The sequence below is a fragment of the Hyaena hyaena genome, unplaced genomic scaffold (assembly GCF_003009895.1).
Source record: "Hyaena hyaena isolate Hyena2069 unplaced genomic scaffold, ASM300989v1 scaffold_894, whole genome shotgun sequence".
NCBI classification, from domain to species: domain Eukaryota; kingdom Metazoa; phylum Chordata; class Mammalia; order Carnivora; family Hyaenidae; genus Hyaena; species Hyaena hyaena.
This window is the reverse complement of record NW_024081526.1, coordinates 532666-548765: the sequence shown is the minus strand read 5'-3', so window position 1 is coordinate 548765 and position 16100 is coordinate 532666. Positions and strand designations below refer to the sequence as shown.

At 33.6% G+C, this 16100-nt stretch overlaps 1 protein-coding gene across 1 annotated transcript in view; it reads left to right on the top strand.

Moving 5' to 3' along the window:
• Positions 1 to 16100, top strand: part of TLK1 (tousled like kinase 1) — a 144329-nt gene that overhangs the window by 84222 nt on the left and 44007 nt on the right. Inside the window, exons 5-11 of the mRNA XM_039220476.1 lie at positions 172 to 218; positions 1903 to 1998; positions 3945 to 4034; positions 5245 to 5337; positions 8871 to 8981; positions 9093 to 9229; positions 14068 to 14256. Coding sequence (XP_039076407.1) covers positions 172 to 218; positions 1903 to 1998; positions 3945 to 4034; positions 5245 to 5337; positions 8871 to 8981; positions 9093 to 9229; positions 14068 to 14256 — 763 coding nt within the window. The remainder of the gene's footprint in view (positions 1 to 171; positions 219 to 1902; positions 1999 to 3944; positions 4035 to 5244; positions 5338 to 8870; positions 8982 to 9092; positions 9230 to 14067; positions 14257 to 16100) is intronic.

Here is a 16100-nt window from a genome sequence, read left to right as displayed (position 1 = left end):
TAAATATAATTCTTTCAGTGTCTATCACTACCCAATTAAAATATCATGTTCTTTTTATCAAAGAATGATTTTATTTGTATTAGGGAAATTAAGTACAATACATTCTTTCTGATATAGTATGGTAAGTAGTCATGACTAAATCTGTAAAAGTTTTTTACTTTTATATTCTAGGAAAAAGTATTGGGGGACGTGGCCACAAAATTAGCGACTATTTTGAAGTAAGTTTATCGACAGATATCTCCAATTCTTAATATTATTTTGCTATGGGCTGAAATAATTTCTTTGAAGCACAAGGTCAACTTTCGATTATCTACTTAGTTAGAGCAGAGTGTCAGTACTATGTAATGTCCTGTCTTCCTAGGAACATTAAAATTTACTTTTATGTTTGCATATTATTGTTGTCATTTTCAAAGTACTTTTTCACATACTTGCTTATAACAGTCCAGGAGATAGGCACAGGAGGCATTAGTGTTTCTGTATTACAGATGAGGAAACTGAGGACCAGAAATATAAAGCAGCCTATTTAAAGTCTAACTCTAAATGGAAGTATAAAGAGAGAACTTTAATAACCTCTAGTTTAGAATTGTTTCTGCTGTCAGTGCAGCCTTTATGGCACCATAGCAACATTTGAGCCTGTAGATGGAAATTAAATAATGATAGAAATATGAAACTAAGAGCCCCTGAAAATAATAAATGTGGTATATTAACATTCTTATGCAATTAGAATATTTCGTTACTCTTCTACATAGAAATACTTTTGGCTACCAGTTACATTACAGTACATTGATATGATTGTTAACAACAACAAACATGATCTACTCAGTTGAAAAATATTTATATTTACTTGAGTATGAGAGTGGAGTTTGCCAGTTAGGGGAAGGGCTGTATTAAAAGTTTGTGGGGGTTTTTTTTGTTTTTTTTTTTTTTTAAACCATCCATTGTTTTTCTTAATTGGATTTACAGAATCTAAAGTAAAACTATTGCTACCCATGTTCTTGTATTGCTAACCTAGTGCTTTCTGTTTAGTTGAGTCCCTCAGTGTTAATAAGAATTTTTGCCAAAGGTTGGATCAATTCAAATTAACAAATTTCAAGTCTGTTGAATGCATCTTATGTGCCACAAGTTCTGCTAGGCACTGTAGAGTAAAAAAAAAAAATTAGACCAAGTCCCTAGGTTGCAGGAAGACACATTAGGTAGGAGGTCCCTGTCTCTGCTCTGCTCCTAATATCCTGAGAGGAATCCAGTAGCAGTTTTCTCCTCCCATTCTTGGTAGAGAAATGTGAGAAATGAGAAAGGTAGCTACGGAATAGATTTAGGGGGCTTCTCTTCATAGGTACCTAAGTCATGCAGTGTAATTCATGTCATACATGAAAGAAAGGATTGATTTTTATTAGATATTGTGCTGTTAAAGGGAAAAGACATTTATATAATTTTTTATATTAAGTGCTACAAACATTGGGATTTTGAACAGATCTTGAGAGTATTGATTCTGTTTTAGGATGGTTTATTATATTCATTGATGTCTACTTGTATATATGTTAATTTGGGGGTATTAAGGATTATGCCAGTTAAACATTTATAAGGGAACTATTAAAATTTGAAGGAAAAATAATACATGTTCATTGTTGGGGAGGTTAATTATTCGAGTCGGCTGCAGTAACACATTAAAGCCAGATCATTAGAAAAAAATAAAGGTCTTTGCTAACCATGGTCTTTTCATATTCCTGTGATCAGTATTTTCTCTTTAGTCTTTTAGGGCTTGGCTGTAACTAACCTTAGTTTTGCTTATCTTGACCATTTAAATCACTACTGAATTTAATTTAAAAGAAAATATATTATCATGTCTAAAATAACATCTGTCTAAACCTATTTTCATAAAGTGTTTTCTTTTTTTTTCCTTAGTACCAAGGTGGGAATGGCTCAAGTCCAGTAAGAGGCATACCTCCTGCGATCCGTTCTCCTCAGAATTCACATTCACATTCCACTCCTTCCTCATCTGTAAGTTTTGACATGTGTAGGGAGTCTTACGTTTACTGAACATATATATGTATGTATACTGGATATCTTTTCATTGAGAACTTCTGTATTTATTTGTATTTATCTTCTTAGAAAATTATTTTGTGAGGTAGGTTAAATTCTTTTTAATGATTTGATGCTGTTAGAACGTTATTTCTCAAAGTAAGATCCTTAAGGTAAAGACTTCCTGAATTGATTATATGCGAGAAGTAATGTTTCCATAAAAGACTGGTGTCAAACCTAGGGGACTAAAGTGAATACTCTTGTATCAGTCTATATTCAGTTACTGGTATCTAATTTCTGATTCTCTTAGCAATTAAATTTCTTAACCACTAAAGTGATAGCATAATGCCTTTGTAGGAAAGGGTAGGCAGCCTTTAGCCCTAGACCATTTTATTTCAGCATAGGAGAAGAATCTTAGATCTAAAAATTATCTTACACCTTTTTGGTTTGTTTCTAGTTTATTAAGTCCTAGTCCTTTTTATATGCATTGTTTTGTATATTGGATTTTATTTTTCCTTATATTTTATTATATGAAAGTTTAATGTCTAACCAGAAAAGTAGTATTGGCTTTCAGTAATTTAAAAATGAATCGAAATCCCTTATGACCCAGCAATAGCACTGCTAGGAATTTACCCAAGGGATACAGAAATGCTGAGGCATAGGAGCACATGTACCCCAATGTTCATAGCAGCACTCTCCACAATAGCTAAAACATGGAAAGAGCCTAAGTGTCCATCAACAGATGAATGGATCAAGAAGATGTGGTTTATCTATACCATGGAATACTACATGGCAATGAGAAACAATGAAATCTGGCCATGTGTAGCAGGATGGACCTTGAGGGTGTTATGCTGAGCGAAATAAGTCAGGCAGAGAAGGACAAATATCATATGTTTGCACGTATAGGAGGATTAGGAGGAATTTGACGGAGGAACAAGCGGGAGAAGAAGGGCGGAAATGGTGGGGGAAAGGGAGAGAGGCAAACCATGAGAGACTCTTGAATGCTGACAAAAACTGAGGACTGATGGATGTGGGGGGGAGGGGGGGATGGGCATGGAGGAGGGCACTTTGGGGATGAGCACTGAGTGTTATGTAGAAACTAATTTGACAATAAACTATTTGTAAAAAATAAAAAAAAAAAGAAAACACCTGGATTTACCAGAAAACCAGGTAGAAAATCTCAAAAAAAAAAAAAAAAAAAATGAATCGAAAAAAAAACATTGAAAAAAAATGAATCGAAGGTTTTTTAAAATCACAGTATCTCTTATTTATTCAAGTAAATTGTTTTTATTTCCAGTGTTCCCTTCTGGTTCTTGCTGGTAGACATATACTTAGTTGTATCTTACTTATTTTGTACCTTGGACACATTATATTGCAATATGCAAAATAAACTAAGACTCAATAATAATTTTGAGTTGTAGTGAAAGTCATGATACAATGATGCAATCTTTCAATGATGTGTTTTAAAACTAATAACTAGATAAACTCTGAAACTCTACAGTAAATTGATATTATACTATATATGGGCATGCATTTTTGTCCCTAGTATAAGAGTTCTATATTCAGATCTTTTCAGTGTTACTTTTTGAACCATCATCATCTGTTTTTAATATTTTTGTTTTGAAATAATGTATTTGGCCTTGTTTTATTTAACAAATTAAAAGCATTAAAAATTTTTTGATGGTTCTAGAATGTAAGCTTCTTGAGGGCAGGGAATATATGGTTATCTCTTTCACTGTACCATTATGTGAGGGAGGGTACTCTAAAAATGAATGCTTGTTGAATAAACGATAAAAAGTTTTAAGTCAATTATGTTTTAATTCAGTTATTATCCTGATAAAAACTTAAGAAGTGTTAAGTATTGTTGCTGAGCATAAGCCTATTTTCTTCTTGCTAATGTAAAAATTTTAATGTATTTTTTTAAGGTTCGACCGAATAGCCCTTCTCCTACTGCATTAGCTTTTGGGGACCACCCTATTTTACAACCAAAGCAGTTATCCTTTAAAATTACTCAGGTAAATAGTAATTAAAATTTCTCTGTATGATTTGTAAAGAAACTAGTGACTTATAAGAAACTTAGTACAAACAACATAAAAAACTTAGTATAACGTAGAAGCTTGTAGATATAGTCATATAGTAAAATTATACATCAAGAAAGCTAATTACTAAACAAAAAAGTAGTTTGTAGGGAGTGAGAAACTGAAATATCCAATTTACTATCAGCTTGTCCTTTGTTACATGCTGGTTAAATATGTAGATATTTTGGGGTGCCTGGGTGGCTCAGTCAGTTAAGCGTCCAACTCTTGATTTCTGTTCAGGTCATGATCTCATGGTTTGTGAGTTCGAGGTGCTGGCAGTGCGGATCCTGCCTGGGATTCTTTCTTGCTGCCTCTCCCTTGCTCTCTCTTGCTCTCTCTCTCAAGATAAATAGACATTAAAAACTTTTAAAAAATCTGTAGATATTTAAGCATATTAAATAGAACAACCACAACACGTCAGTTTTGTTTACTGATTTTTTTTGAACATACCATCCAAATACGTATAATCATTGCCTTCCTGAAGCTATTACATTTGTCATAAGTGGACATTAAAGCAGTTCATTTTGGGTGTCTATATATATATTCATATATGCTATATATTTGAAAATTGAAAATCAGATATCTTTTATGCTTATTTGTTTTTATGAATTTTGATTACTGAATTTTTCATTTTAACTTTTTACATATGACAGTTTTGGGATGATACTATCTTATACCAGGGGAATTGGAAGAGTAGATCTTTTTGCTTAGCTATCTTTATTACCCAATTTATTGCCATTAGACTTTCCTGTTCGGTCATGTGCAAGCTGTTGTACATGCATCAAATCTTTAGACTAGTATTACGAGTACATTGCTTTCAGTCATTAAATAGTTCATGAAAGTTTTTGCCATGTTCAAAAGTCAGAGTTGATAGCAGAAAGAGTGGTTATATTGAATTTTAATAAAGAACATAACAGTATTCTAAAACTTTTAGTAATCAGTCTTTTAAATATTTCTTTATAAGCTTATTGAAATTATACTTCTGAAGGTATTAAAACTTAAAACTATACTGAGGCTTTTGGGATAACTTTTATAAACACAAACTCAAACATTTTCTTTGCTTTTTAGAACCCGAGTAAAATCTACTTTATATTTGCATGCAGTGATATATATAATGAAGATAATCAAATAGCTTTCTTTCATTTAGACTGATCTCACAATGCTGAAATTAGCAGCATTAGAAAGTAATAAAAACCAGGACCTGGAAAAGAAGGAAGGTCGTATAGATGACTTGCTCAGGGTAAGTAATAAGTCATGGAGGGGAAAATACTGAGTAAATTATTTGGCAGTAGTAAAACTTGGGGAAATACTTAGCATTGTAAAAAAAAAAATTGTAGCTGAAAGAAAATAAACTTTTTCTGATAGTTTTAAGTATATAAAATAACTGTTTTAAAGTGAAAATTATTAGTTCTTTAAATGTTAATAGAGAAACAGTTGGAGAAATGGAGGGAAGTTTATAAAATTTATTTTTATTTGATGAACTATCCTAAGACAGTCATTTTGTGTCTTAAGCATGTAATTGATTTTGTCTTAAACCTCTGACATTTGGTTATTATACAAAAAGAAGTAACTGCTTCAATCCTGTGAAATTTTTAATGGAATCCATACAAAAAGAGACATCAGAAAGTATTATAATGTAAGGTATGAAGCAGTGGTTCTCACTCCTTGATGCTCTTTAGAATCACCAAACGGGAAAGGTGGGAGGCACTTTATAAAGGTACCCAAGCCGAAACTTCAACCTGAGGGTTTCTGATAAAATTGTTGTGAGTTGGGAAATTGAACACTGATAGATTTAAAAACTCCTCCGAATAATAATAATTTAAGCCAGCATTAAGAACTGTTGGTATAGAAACTCCGTGAAACCAGCATCTATGATCCTACAATAATGACCTATATGTTTGAAATATCCAACTTACCTTTCCTGACCCTATCCCAGTCACTCTCTCACATCCCTTTACCATGAACTGTTGTTCCAAGTTTTATTTATTTATTTATTTTTTATTTATTATGCCTTTGCGTTTCTTTATGGTTTTATCACGTGTCTGTACATTCTTAACATATTTCAAGGTTTTTGAACTTTACATAAAATTATGCTGTATGTACGCTTTTGCCCTGCTTGTTTTCAGTAAACGTTATATGTGGAGTTGTCTTGTACTTTGTTTCATGTTATATAGTAAGGCGTTATATGAATATACCATAATATATCTTTTCTCTTCTTGGTAGGCATTTTGTTTCTATTTTTTGCTAATATGAAAAGTTCAGCTAAGAATATTCTTGTACATGTCTTCCAGGGCAAATGTGGAAAAATTTGTCTTATATGCTTCAGAGAGACATGGCCAGAGTACATGGCATGCACATCTTCAATTTTGGCATTATAAGATGCCAAATCTTTCCTAAAGTGGTTGCATTAGTTTACACTCCTACCGGCAGTGAGCAAGAACTAATCTTGTTGCTTATTATTTTTGTCAAGGCTTATTATAATCAGATATAATAAATTTTTTGGCCAATTTGATGAAAACAAGGTGTCTTTTATTGTGCATTCTCTTCTATCATCTTTTTAAATATTTATTAACTGTTTTGTGAAATAACTGATCATGTTTTTTGCTCATTTTTCTTAGTGGGTTGCTGTCGTTTTTATTATTGATGTCAATTTCTTGTTCATATATTTTTATTTTCTCCCAGTGTGCAAATTGTCTTCTTATTTCTTCATACTGTCTTTTGATGATTAGATGCATTTAAAATTTTTATATGATTAAATGCATCCTTTTGTTTGTAGTTTATGTTCTGTTTGTACCAAATTATTATCAAAGGTATACCAAAAGAACTAATTGTTTTTTATTTCTAAGATTATAAAGATATTTCTCTCTATTTTCTTTTAAAACCTTTATATTCTAGCTTTTCAATACAAGTTGTTAACCTCACTGGAATTTGTTTTTGGGTATGGTGTAAATAGGGTTTCATTTTAATTTCTTTCTATAGAGATAATTAGTTGCCCAGCTCATTTAATTGAAAGTCCACTCTTTCCTGCCAGTTTCATCATGTAATTATGTTTCATATACAAGTGAATCTATTTCTGTATTTTCCTCTGTGTTCCATGTTTTATTTGTGTATTCCTGTACTAGTGTAGCATCTTTTATCATTTAGCAGTTGTCTTTGTTATTATCAGAGAACATAAACAGTAATAGTTTAAATGAGACACAATATTAGTTTTTGGAGAAGAACAGAACTGGGCAACCCAGGTTTGATGTCTTCATAGAGTCTCATGGGATTTGGGCTCCTTGAGTTTTTTTGCTCCTTTATCCTTAGTGGATGGCTTTCATCTTGAAAGTCATATCAATGTATAAAATACTTACTAGAGTCTCACAGTTACGATAGTTTAGATAGGTACATAACAACCCAGAATAAAATGTTAGCTTTCATTACTAATGAAGAAAGAGAAAATAGATTTGGAGGATCATAATTACTATAGCTTTGTATTAAATCTTGATTTGTGATTGAAGAAATATTCTTTCTTCTTTGCTATTTTTGGCCCTTTGTAGTTTTAGAGAAATGTTAGAATCAAATTTTGAACACACACACACACACACACACACACACACACACAGTTTGTTGGGGTTTTGTTTGAATTGCACCTAATGAGGAGGGTTTCTTGGTACTGACTTCCATTTGTGTTCCTCTGAGAATCTCTTTATTTTACCCTTTTCCTTGAAAAGTAATTTTATTAAGTATGTAATTTTAGATTCGTAGCTCTTTTCTCCTAGCATTTTCGATATATTATGTCTTTTGGCTTCCATCAATATTGGCCTAGAACTGTGAGAATTTGATTCTCAAAGTATGATTCCCAGACCAGAAGCATCAGCATCCCGTGGAATTTATTAGAAATAATTTTCAGGCCCTACCCCAGACTAACTTATATAGAAACTTTGGGAGTGTTCCCACCCAGCAGTCTGTATTACAACAGACCCTCCATGTTATTCTGTCACTATACTAGACTAATCTGACTCATCGCCTGAACTTGTAGAAAGGCCCTTTTCATGAGCATATGGCTGCCTAGAAAGTCAGCAGAATTGGTATCTTGTTGCCCAGAAAGGTGGTGGAAATAGTTAGCTATTGGGTAAGCATCTGTAGTGTCAGCCCCAAGTTTAATGGAACACTTTTATTAGTTACAAAAGATGGAAGAGACTTACATTCATTTTTAAGTGTTAGGCGCTTTATATGCTATATTTTAGTTATTTTTAAGTAAGTGAGGTATATGGTATTACCCCTATTTTAGAAATGAAAAAGAAATAAGCTAAGGTTCAGATAACTGACTGAATTTAGCCAAGATTATAAACCTTAGGATGTGGACTTGAACCATGGAATATGCATACAAATTCCATGTACTTTCCACTGCACAGTTAAGCAACATTAACAGTATTATGCCACAATAAGTAGATGTTAAAATAATTTTGTTTAGGGGCACCTGGGTGGCTCGGTAAAGCGTCCGATTTTGGCTCAGGTTATGATCTCACTGTTTGTAGCTCTGGAGCCTGCTTCAGATTCTGTGTCTCCCTCTCTCTGACCCTCCCCTGCTCACACTGTCTCCTCTCTCTCTTTCTCCCAAAAATAAATAAAACATTTAAAAAAATTTAAAAATAAAATTTTTTAGTATCATACTCAGATTCTTAATTTATTAATGCTTTCTTTTTATATAGTTTTTTCAGAATGTTAAAAATATTCCTAAGTGTCTCGTGTACACAAATTCTAGACCATTTCCATTTTCTCATTTTGTAGGCTAATTGTGATCTCAGACGGCAAATAGATGAACAACAAAAATTACTTGAAAAATATAAAGAACGATTAAATAAGTGCATATCAATGAGCAAAAAACTGCTTATTGAAAAAGTAAGTTTAAAGTTCAGTGAATTTTCCTTTTCATTCCATTTGGCCCCTTTATTGCCTTGTACAGTTTTAAATTTTAAATGAATAAAATTGATGATTTTTTCCTCCTTTCAGAGTACGCAAGAAAAACTGTCAAGCCGAGAGAAGAGTATGCAAGACAGATTACGCCTTGGGCACTTCACAACAGTTAGACATGGTGCTTCATTCACTGAACAATGGACAGATGGTTTTGCGTTTCAGAATCTTGTGAAGTTAGTCATTCTTACATTTTAAAAAATGTAGTGTTCCTTTGGGTTTTTATTACTTTCAAAGATTGTACGTTTGGAATTATGTTCTACATCTACTCCTTACTACTCTTTGAAATCACAGAATTTAGTACATTTGAAAGGAATGTAAAACAAAAGTATGCAGTGCCTGGGTGGCTCAGTCAGTTAAGCATCCGACTTTGACTCAGCTCATGACCTCACGGTTCATGGGTTCAAGCCCCGCGTGGAGCTCTGTGCTGACAGCCAGCTCAGAGCCTGGAACCTGCTTCAGATTCTGTGTCTCCCTCTCTCTCTGACCCTCCCCTGCTCATGCTGTCTCTCTCTCTCAGAAATAAATAAAACATTAAAAAGAAAGTATTATGATTTCAGGGTTAGCAGATTTCTTGATTAGTTAGCATTCATCCATATAGTATGATATGTTATTTTAAACATGACTTTCCAAAATATAAATTGACCTTCCAGCTTTATAGATGATTTGAGAGGAAAATTTAATTGTCATTGGAAGATTTACATCTATATATATTATCTTGGGATTTTTCTACTTAGTTTTTTCCCCCATTCTCCAATCCTTATTTCAGTATTAATATTCAGCCCTTACCTGCTCTCTGTTTCTGTGGAAAAGGCAGGAACATTTTCTCTTCTGCTTCAGATACAGTAGTTCATAAATCAGTTGAACTGAACATGTGGCTTTAGCGTGTCTGAGGTAAACTTTAAAACAAAAATTTTTGAGTTTAGATGATTGACTATGTGTTAAGAAGCCAAGACCTCTGCTGCCTTATTTTCACCCATAAAAATTTTTAAACCTGAAAAGCAGTAGTAGTGGCAGCATTTACATCAGATTTCCTAGAGCTCGTTCAGTTACATGCAAAATGGAGGCAAAGCTTTTCTCTCATATTATATAAACATCGCTATTTTAAACACTCGTTCCCAGGACTTAGCACAGAATGGCCTTCTCTATCTCAGTTGGTTTATTTAGCTTTTGTTCAACACCAGTCTTGCTGGTGAAGGATGTTGTTCTTGTGATGCTAGAGAGTTTGGCTTTTAATTCTGTGGATAATATGGAGCTATTAAAGGTTTGTATATAGTGTGTGCGGTTAGAATTGGGTTTTAGAAAGATAACTCATGATAATTTGGGAATAATATTGGAAAGAAGGTAAATTGTTGGCAGTTGAGATGGAGAGATGTCCAAATGAAAGATGATTAAGCTTGAGCTAAAATATTGACAGTGAAACTAGAGATACATTTGAGAATGAAACCATGATTTTTAAGTATTTTAAAAGCAAGAACAACTGCTGCTAAACCCAGACCTACAGTTGTCCTAGTAATGAATAAAATAGGTTACATAGTATAACCTTAAATATAAATCTAAAATACAAGCTCTGTTAGTAGTTAAAATTTCACCATTGAGCTATCAAAAAAGAGCAAACTTGGAGCTTCTGGGTTGGTGAACACATGGAGGTCTGGGGAGAGTGGTGCACATGGAGAGGGCATGGGAGCTCTGCCCCCTTCCCTCCTGCCTTGCCCTATGGACCTCTTCAGTCTGGCTGCTCCTGCTTTGTATATTTTTATGTAAACAAGTAATCTAATTTTTAAAAAATTGCTTGCATTTCTTGAATTGAGGGCCTATTGGGTATTTACACTTACATATTTTATATCAAGTGACTTATCAGTGTATATCAAGTAGTTTATCAGTGATAGAACCCAAAGTAGTTGGAAGATGAGAGAAGTAAATATTAGCAATGTTAAATTAAAAATCTCTAAATTGTGTGGTCATTCCTGAATAATCAGATGTTTGCTATATATTTACTCCAGTAATTCTTTATTTTCCATTATGATTTTGATCAGTAGGGTTATTGGTATTTATTTTCATTTATAACATCTTGATTGTGCTCTAAACTAGCTTTAAAAGTTAACTTTTTAAATACAGTTATTTATTCCTACTTCCAAATGAAAACTGGATTAAAGTCCTGTTCTAGCTTTGCTATTCTTGAATTTTCTCCACCCTTTTACTCTTCTACGTGGGTGGTTAGTGATTCTTTCATTCTGATCATATTCTACTACCATCTGGCTAGAACCATAGGAAAAGGCAGTGTGCATAAAGTCAATTTTTCATCAGCAGAGTAGTTGTTCTGTAGTTCTGGTTTGAGTGGGGGTGGGAAGCCAAGGAATTGAAACATTTGTCTTGTTTTAAACCTTAGTGTCATAACCATGTAGAGTTTTTAAAACTTTTTCTTAATGTGGTGAGGTGACCTAAAAGGGAACCGGTTACTATGAAAACAAGTTTGTGTGGATGGGTCAGTTGGTTAAGCATCCAACTTTGTCTAAGGTCTTGATCTCACGGTTCATGGGTTTGAGCCCTGCGTTTTGGGCTCTGTGCTGACAGCTCAGAGCCTGGAGCTTGCTTCAGATTCTCTGCCTCCTCTTCTTCTCTGTCCCTCCCCTACCCTTCCCCCTCAAAAATAAACATTACAAAAAAATCTTCACTGTTAACCTCTTGCTCTGGTCAAATTGCTGAAATCTCTAACCCATATTTTTATAGTAATGATATTTAGTTTTGTTTGTTTGTTTTTACAATTAATAAGCTTTAGATTCTTGAATGGGAAACAGTAATATTTTTACTTTTTTTAATTGCTCATTTTTCAAAGCCATGCTGATATTTCTTGTTTCCTTCAGATTGTGAAAATTTCCTTTTTCTTTATAAATTCCTTAAACTGAGTATGATGTGTATGTATGTGAGAAAGAGATAGCAGTCATGGGTATATGTGTGGGGAGGAGAGAATCTCAAGCAGACTCTACCCTCAGCACAGAGGCAAATGTAGAGCTTGATCCTACAGCCCTGGGATCATGACCAGAGCAGAAATCAAGGTTCAGATATAGTCAGATTCTTAACTGACTGAGCCACCCAGGCTCCCTTCTTCATAAATTTCTTATATTCAGATCAATTTTTATTTCAAGATAGCACTTGCACATCCCCCAAATAGTTTTAACAGAGGTAAATTTAGAAAATAATACTTCATTAAATTCATATTTGTGGGAATGCAAACTGGTACAGCCACTCTGGAAACTAGTATGAAGGTTCCTCAAAAAATTAAAAATAGAACTACCCCATGACCCACCAGTTGCACTACTAGGTATTTATCCAACGGATACAGTTATACTGTTTTGAAGGGACACATGGCACCCCAGTATTTATAGCAGCACTATCAACAATAGCCAAAGTATGGGAAGAGCCCAAATGTCCATCGATGAATGAAAGGATAAAGAAGATGTGGTGTGTGTATATATGTATATATAAAACGGAGTATTACTCAGCAATCAAAAAGAATGAAATCTTGCCATATGCAACTACGTGGATGGAACTAAGAGGGTATTATGCTAAGCGATATTAGAGAAAGACATATCGTATGACTTCACTCATATGAGGACTTCAAGATACAAAACAGATGAACATAAAGGAAGGGAAGTAAAAATAAAAACATAGAGGGGGAACAAAACATGAGAGAGTCTTAAATATAGAGAACAAACAGGGTTGCTGGAGGGGTTGTAGGAGGGGGGGTGGGCTAAATGGGTAAGCGGCTCAAAGAATTTACTCCTGAAGTTATTGTTGAACCAGGTGCTAACTTAGATGTAAATTATAAAAAATAAATTAATTATAGAAAGTAAAAAAAAATAGTAACATTACACATTTTAAAATTCATATTTGTCTTTTGTAAGTTTTTCTTTCTGCAAACACTGATGAGATGCATGTTTAAAATCTACTCTGTGCTTGCCATTCGCAACAACTGGATGGAACTAGAGGGTATTAGGCTAAGCAAAATCAGTCAAAGACAGATATCATATGACTTCACTCATATGTGGAATTTAAGATACAAAACAGATGAACATAAAGGTGAGGGACAAAACATAAGAGACTTTTAAATATAGGGAACAAACAGGGTTGCTGGAGGGGTTGTGGGTTGGGGGGATGGGCTAAATGGAAAAGGGTCATTAAGGAAGACACTGTTGGAATGAGAACTGAGTGCTCATATAAGGGACGAATCACCGGATTCTACTCCTGAAATCATTATTGCACTATATGCTAACTTAGATATACATTTAAAAAATAAATACATATAAAAAATAAAAATAAATAAAAATAAAAAATAAAATCTACTCTGTGCTTGCTTCTGGTTTTTTTTTTTTTTTTAATTTTTTTTAATGTTTATTTTTGAGAGGGAGGGACAGAATGGGAGACACAGAATGTGAAGCAGCCTCCAGGCTCTGAGCTGTCAGCACAGAGCCTGACGTGGGGCTCAAACTCACTAACCATGAGATCATGACCTGAACTGAAATCAAGACGCTTAACGGACTGAGCCACCCAGGCACCCCACCTCTGTTCTTTTTTTAATAGCCTATTTATGTCATTCAGCAAATATTCACTGAGTACCTAGTATGTGCTGATTACTATTTTGGGCACTAGGGATACAATAGGGTAGAAAATAGATGCAGTCTCTATTCCCATGGAGTAATGTAGTCTACCTAGAGACATTCTAATCAAGTATCTGTAGGAGTAATGCTGATTAGAAAGAAGAAAGTGGAGATATACAGGCTACCGTGAGATTATAATGGCAACACAGCTTTCCATAGTTCAAGGGATTTAGGGAGTTTAGAAATGAATGCTTCAGATTAGACCTAGAAAGTGAGTATGTTAGTTTAGAGTAGAACCATATTTGATGTTATATGATTTGTTAAATGATTTTTCATGTTTATCAGTGTATTTTCATATTTCACCTGTTAAGAATAATAGAAAGTAAATATGGTTTTTTACATTTATCTTTATACAGGCAACAAGAATGGGTGAATCAGCAAAGGGAAGATATTGAAAGGCAAAGGAAACTTCTAGCCAAGCGCAAACCTCCCACGGCTAATAATTCTCAGGCACCCTCTACCAATTCTGAACCAAAACAAAGGAAAAACAAAGCAGTCAATGGAGCAGAGAATGATCCCTTTGTTAGACCAAATTTACCACAACTGTAAGCCTCCATTTTAATTTTTTGTTTTTTTAAATTGTTGCCATTGAGCATGAATGTTCTTGAGAGATGAAATTTGTACTTAAAATAATACTTAAATACTAAAAATAGTTATGGCCAGGGATAAAGGCAGTGTTAAAATTTACCACTAAATTAATCTCCAAATACCTGAATTCTGCCTTTTTAAGTGGAGATTTATTAATCCTCTTTTAAAATAGAGATTTAGGTACCTAAGAGGAAACTGGAATCCACTCTTTCTATCATGTCTGAATGATAGAGTCACTTATCAGTTTTATTATTTCAATTCCGTGTTTCCATTAATTGTCTTTTTTCTGAGAGAACGTTAAGTAATATAACTGACATATATTTTCTTAACCTATGAAAGCAATATGTTGGTAAGTCATAAGTATTGTTTATTCCCTTTCTGTTTTTACTTATTTTCTAAATTTTCTGCATTTATGATGATGTTCAAGGAACAAAGATATTTTTACATAATTAAATACTTATAGAAAATTGGGAAAATATGAAAGAACATAATAAAACAATATAGACCATAATCACATCCCACAGAGAAGACCGTTGTTAAAATTTTGATTTACAGATATATTCATACTTGTATAATTTTTCTGTTCTGCAGGAACTTAAGTTTATGTGAGTAGAAAATGCACCCCCATCCATCCCTGTTTGATATTTTTATGTGGATGTATTCTTTTTCTCCTTTGTTGGAAGATCATGTTTCATCTGTGCTCTGATTCCCATCCCCAGCTACATGTGGTACCTCTTCTATGTTATATTCCTTTATCTCACATTGTTCACTTCTTGTACTCTACTGATTCCTTCCTTTTAGAAAACAAAATGAAACCAAAAAAACTCTGCTTCCGTTATATATTCCTCTACCCTAGTTCCCATATTCTATCATCTTTATAACCGGGTTTCCCAAAAGACTTACTTTTGCCAGTCTCTTCTGCCTCACCTTATTTTCTCCTTTCTTAAGTGAAATTGCCTTTTAAACATTAACTGTCTTTTTGATGCTCAGTGTTAATGGACATTTGAGTCTTTTAAGTTGGCAACATTGAATATTGTTGACTTATTTTTTCCCAAGACTCTTTCTTATCTTGGTTTTTGAAGTACCTTGTTATCCTAATTTTCATTTTAATTCTTCTGGCTCATCTTCTCAGTCTCTTCTGTAGATATCATTTACTGTATCAGTTTGTAAAATGTAGGTGTTTTTTAAGGATCTGTCTTGGCCATCTTAACTTCCTACTCTACGTATTCTTGAAAACTAGCTACTCTCAGAATTTTAGTTACCAAAGATATGCTGCTGACATCCAAGTTTTGGCCCCTAGCCCCACTTTTCTCTCTCGAGTATTAAATATTTATATCTCAGTTTTGAATGTCATATCCTTGCATAGTTGATATTGATACTTAAGTGCTTCACAGGAACCTCTAATGCAGCCTTTTCAAAACTGTATCTACTAAAAACACAAAACATTTACTGTTATCATTCTCAATCTAGTCTGTCTGTCTCTCTACGTGTGCACACGTGTGCGCACACACACACACACATGTCCATACCCCTTGCCTTTTCCTGTGTTCTGTTAGTAAATTGTACTACCATTCTGTTTCACATGCCAGATGTTGATTATCATCCTTAATACTTTAGATCTAAAGATTCCATTTTTTAAATTATTTTTTATTAATAAATAGGTGATAATAATCTTTTCAAAATCCATCTCAAAATCTACCTCCATCTTCAAGCCTTTCCTGATTGGGGGGTAGCGGAGGGGCTTTTGGAAATTGGAATTAAAACATTCAGCTATTGATAATTTTTTAAATTTCGCAAATGG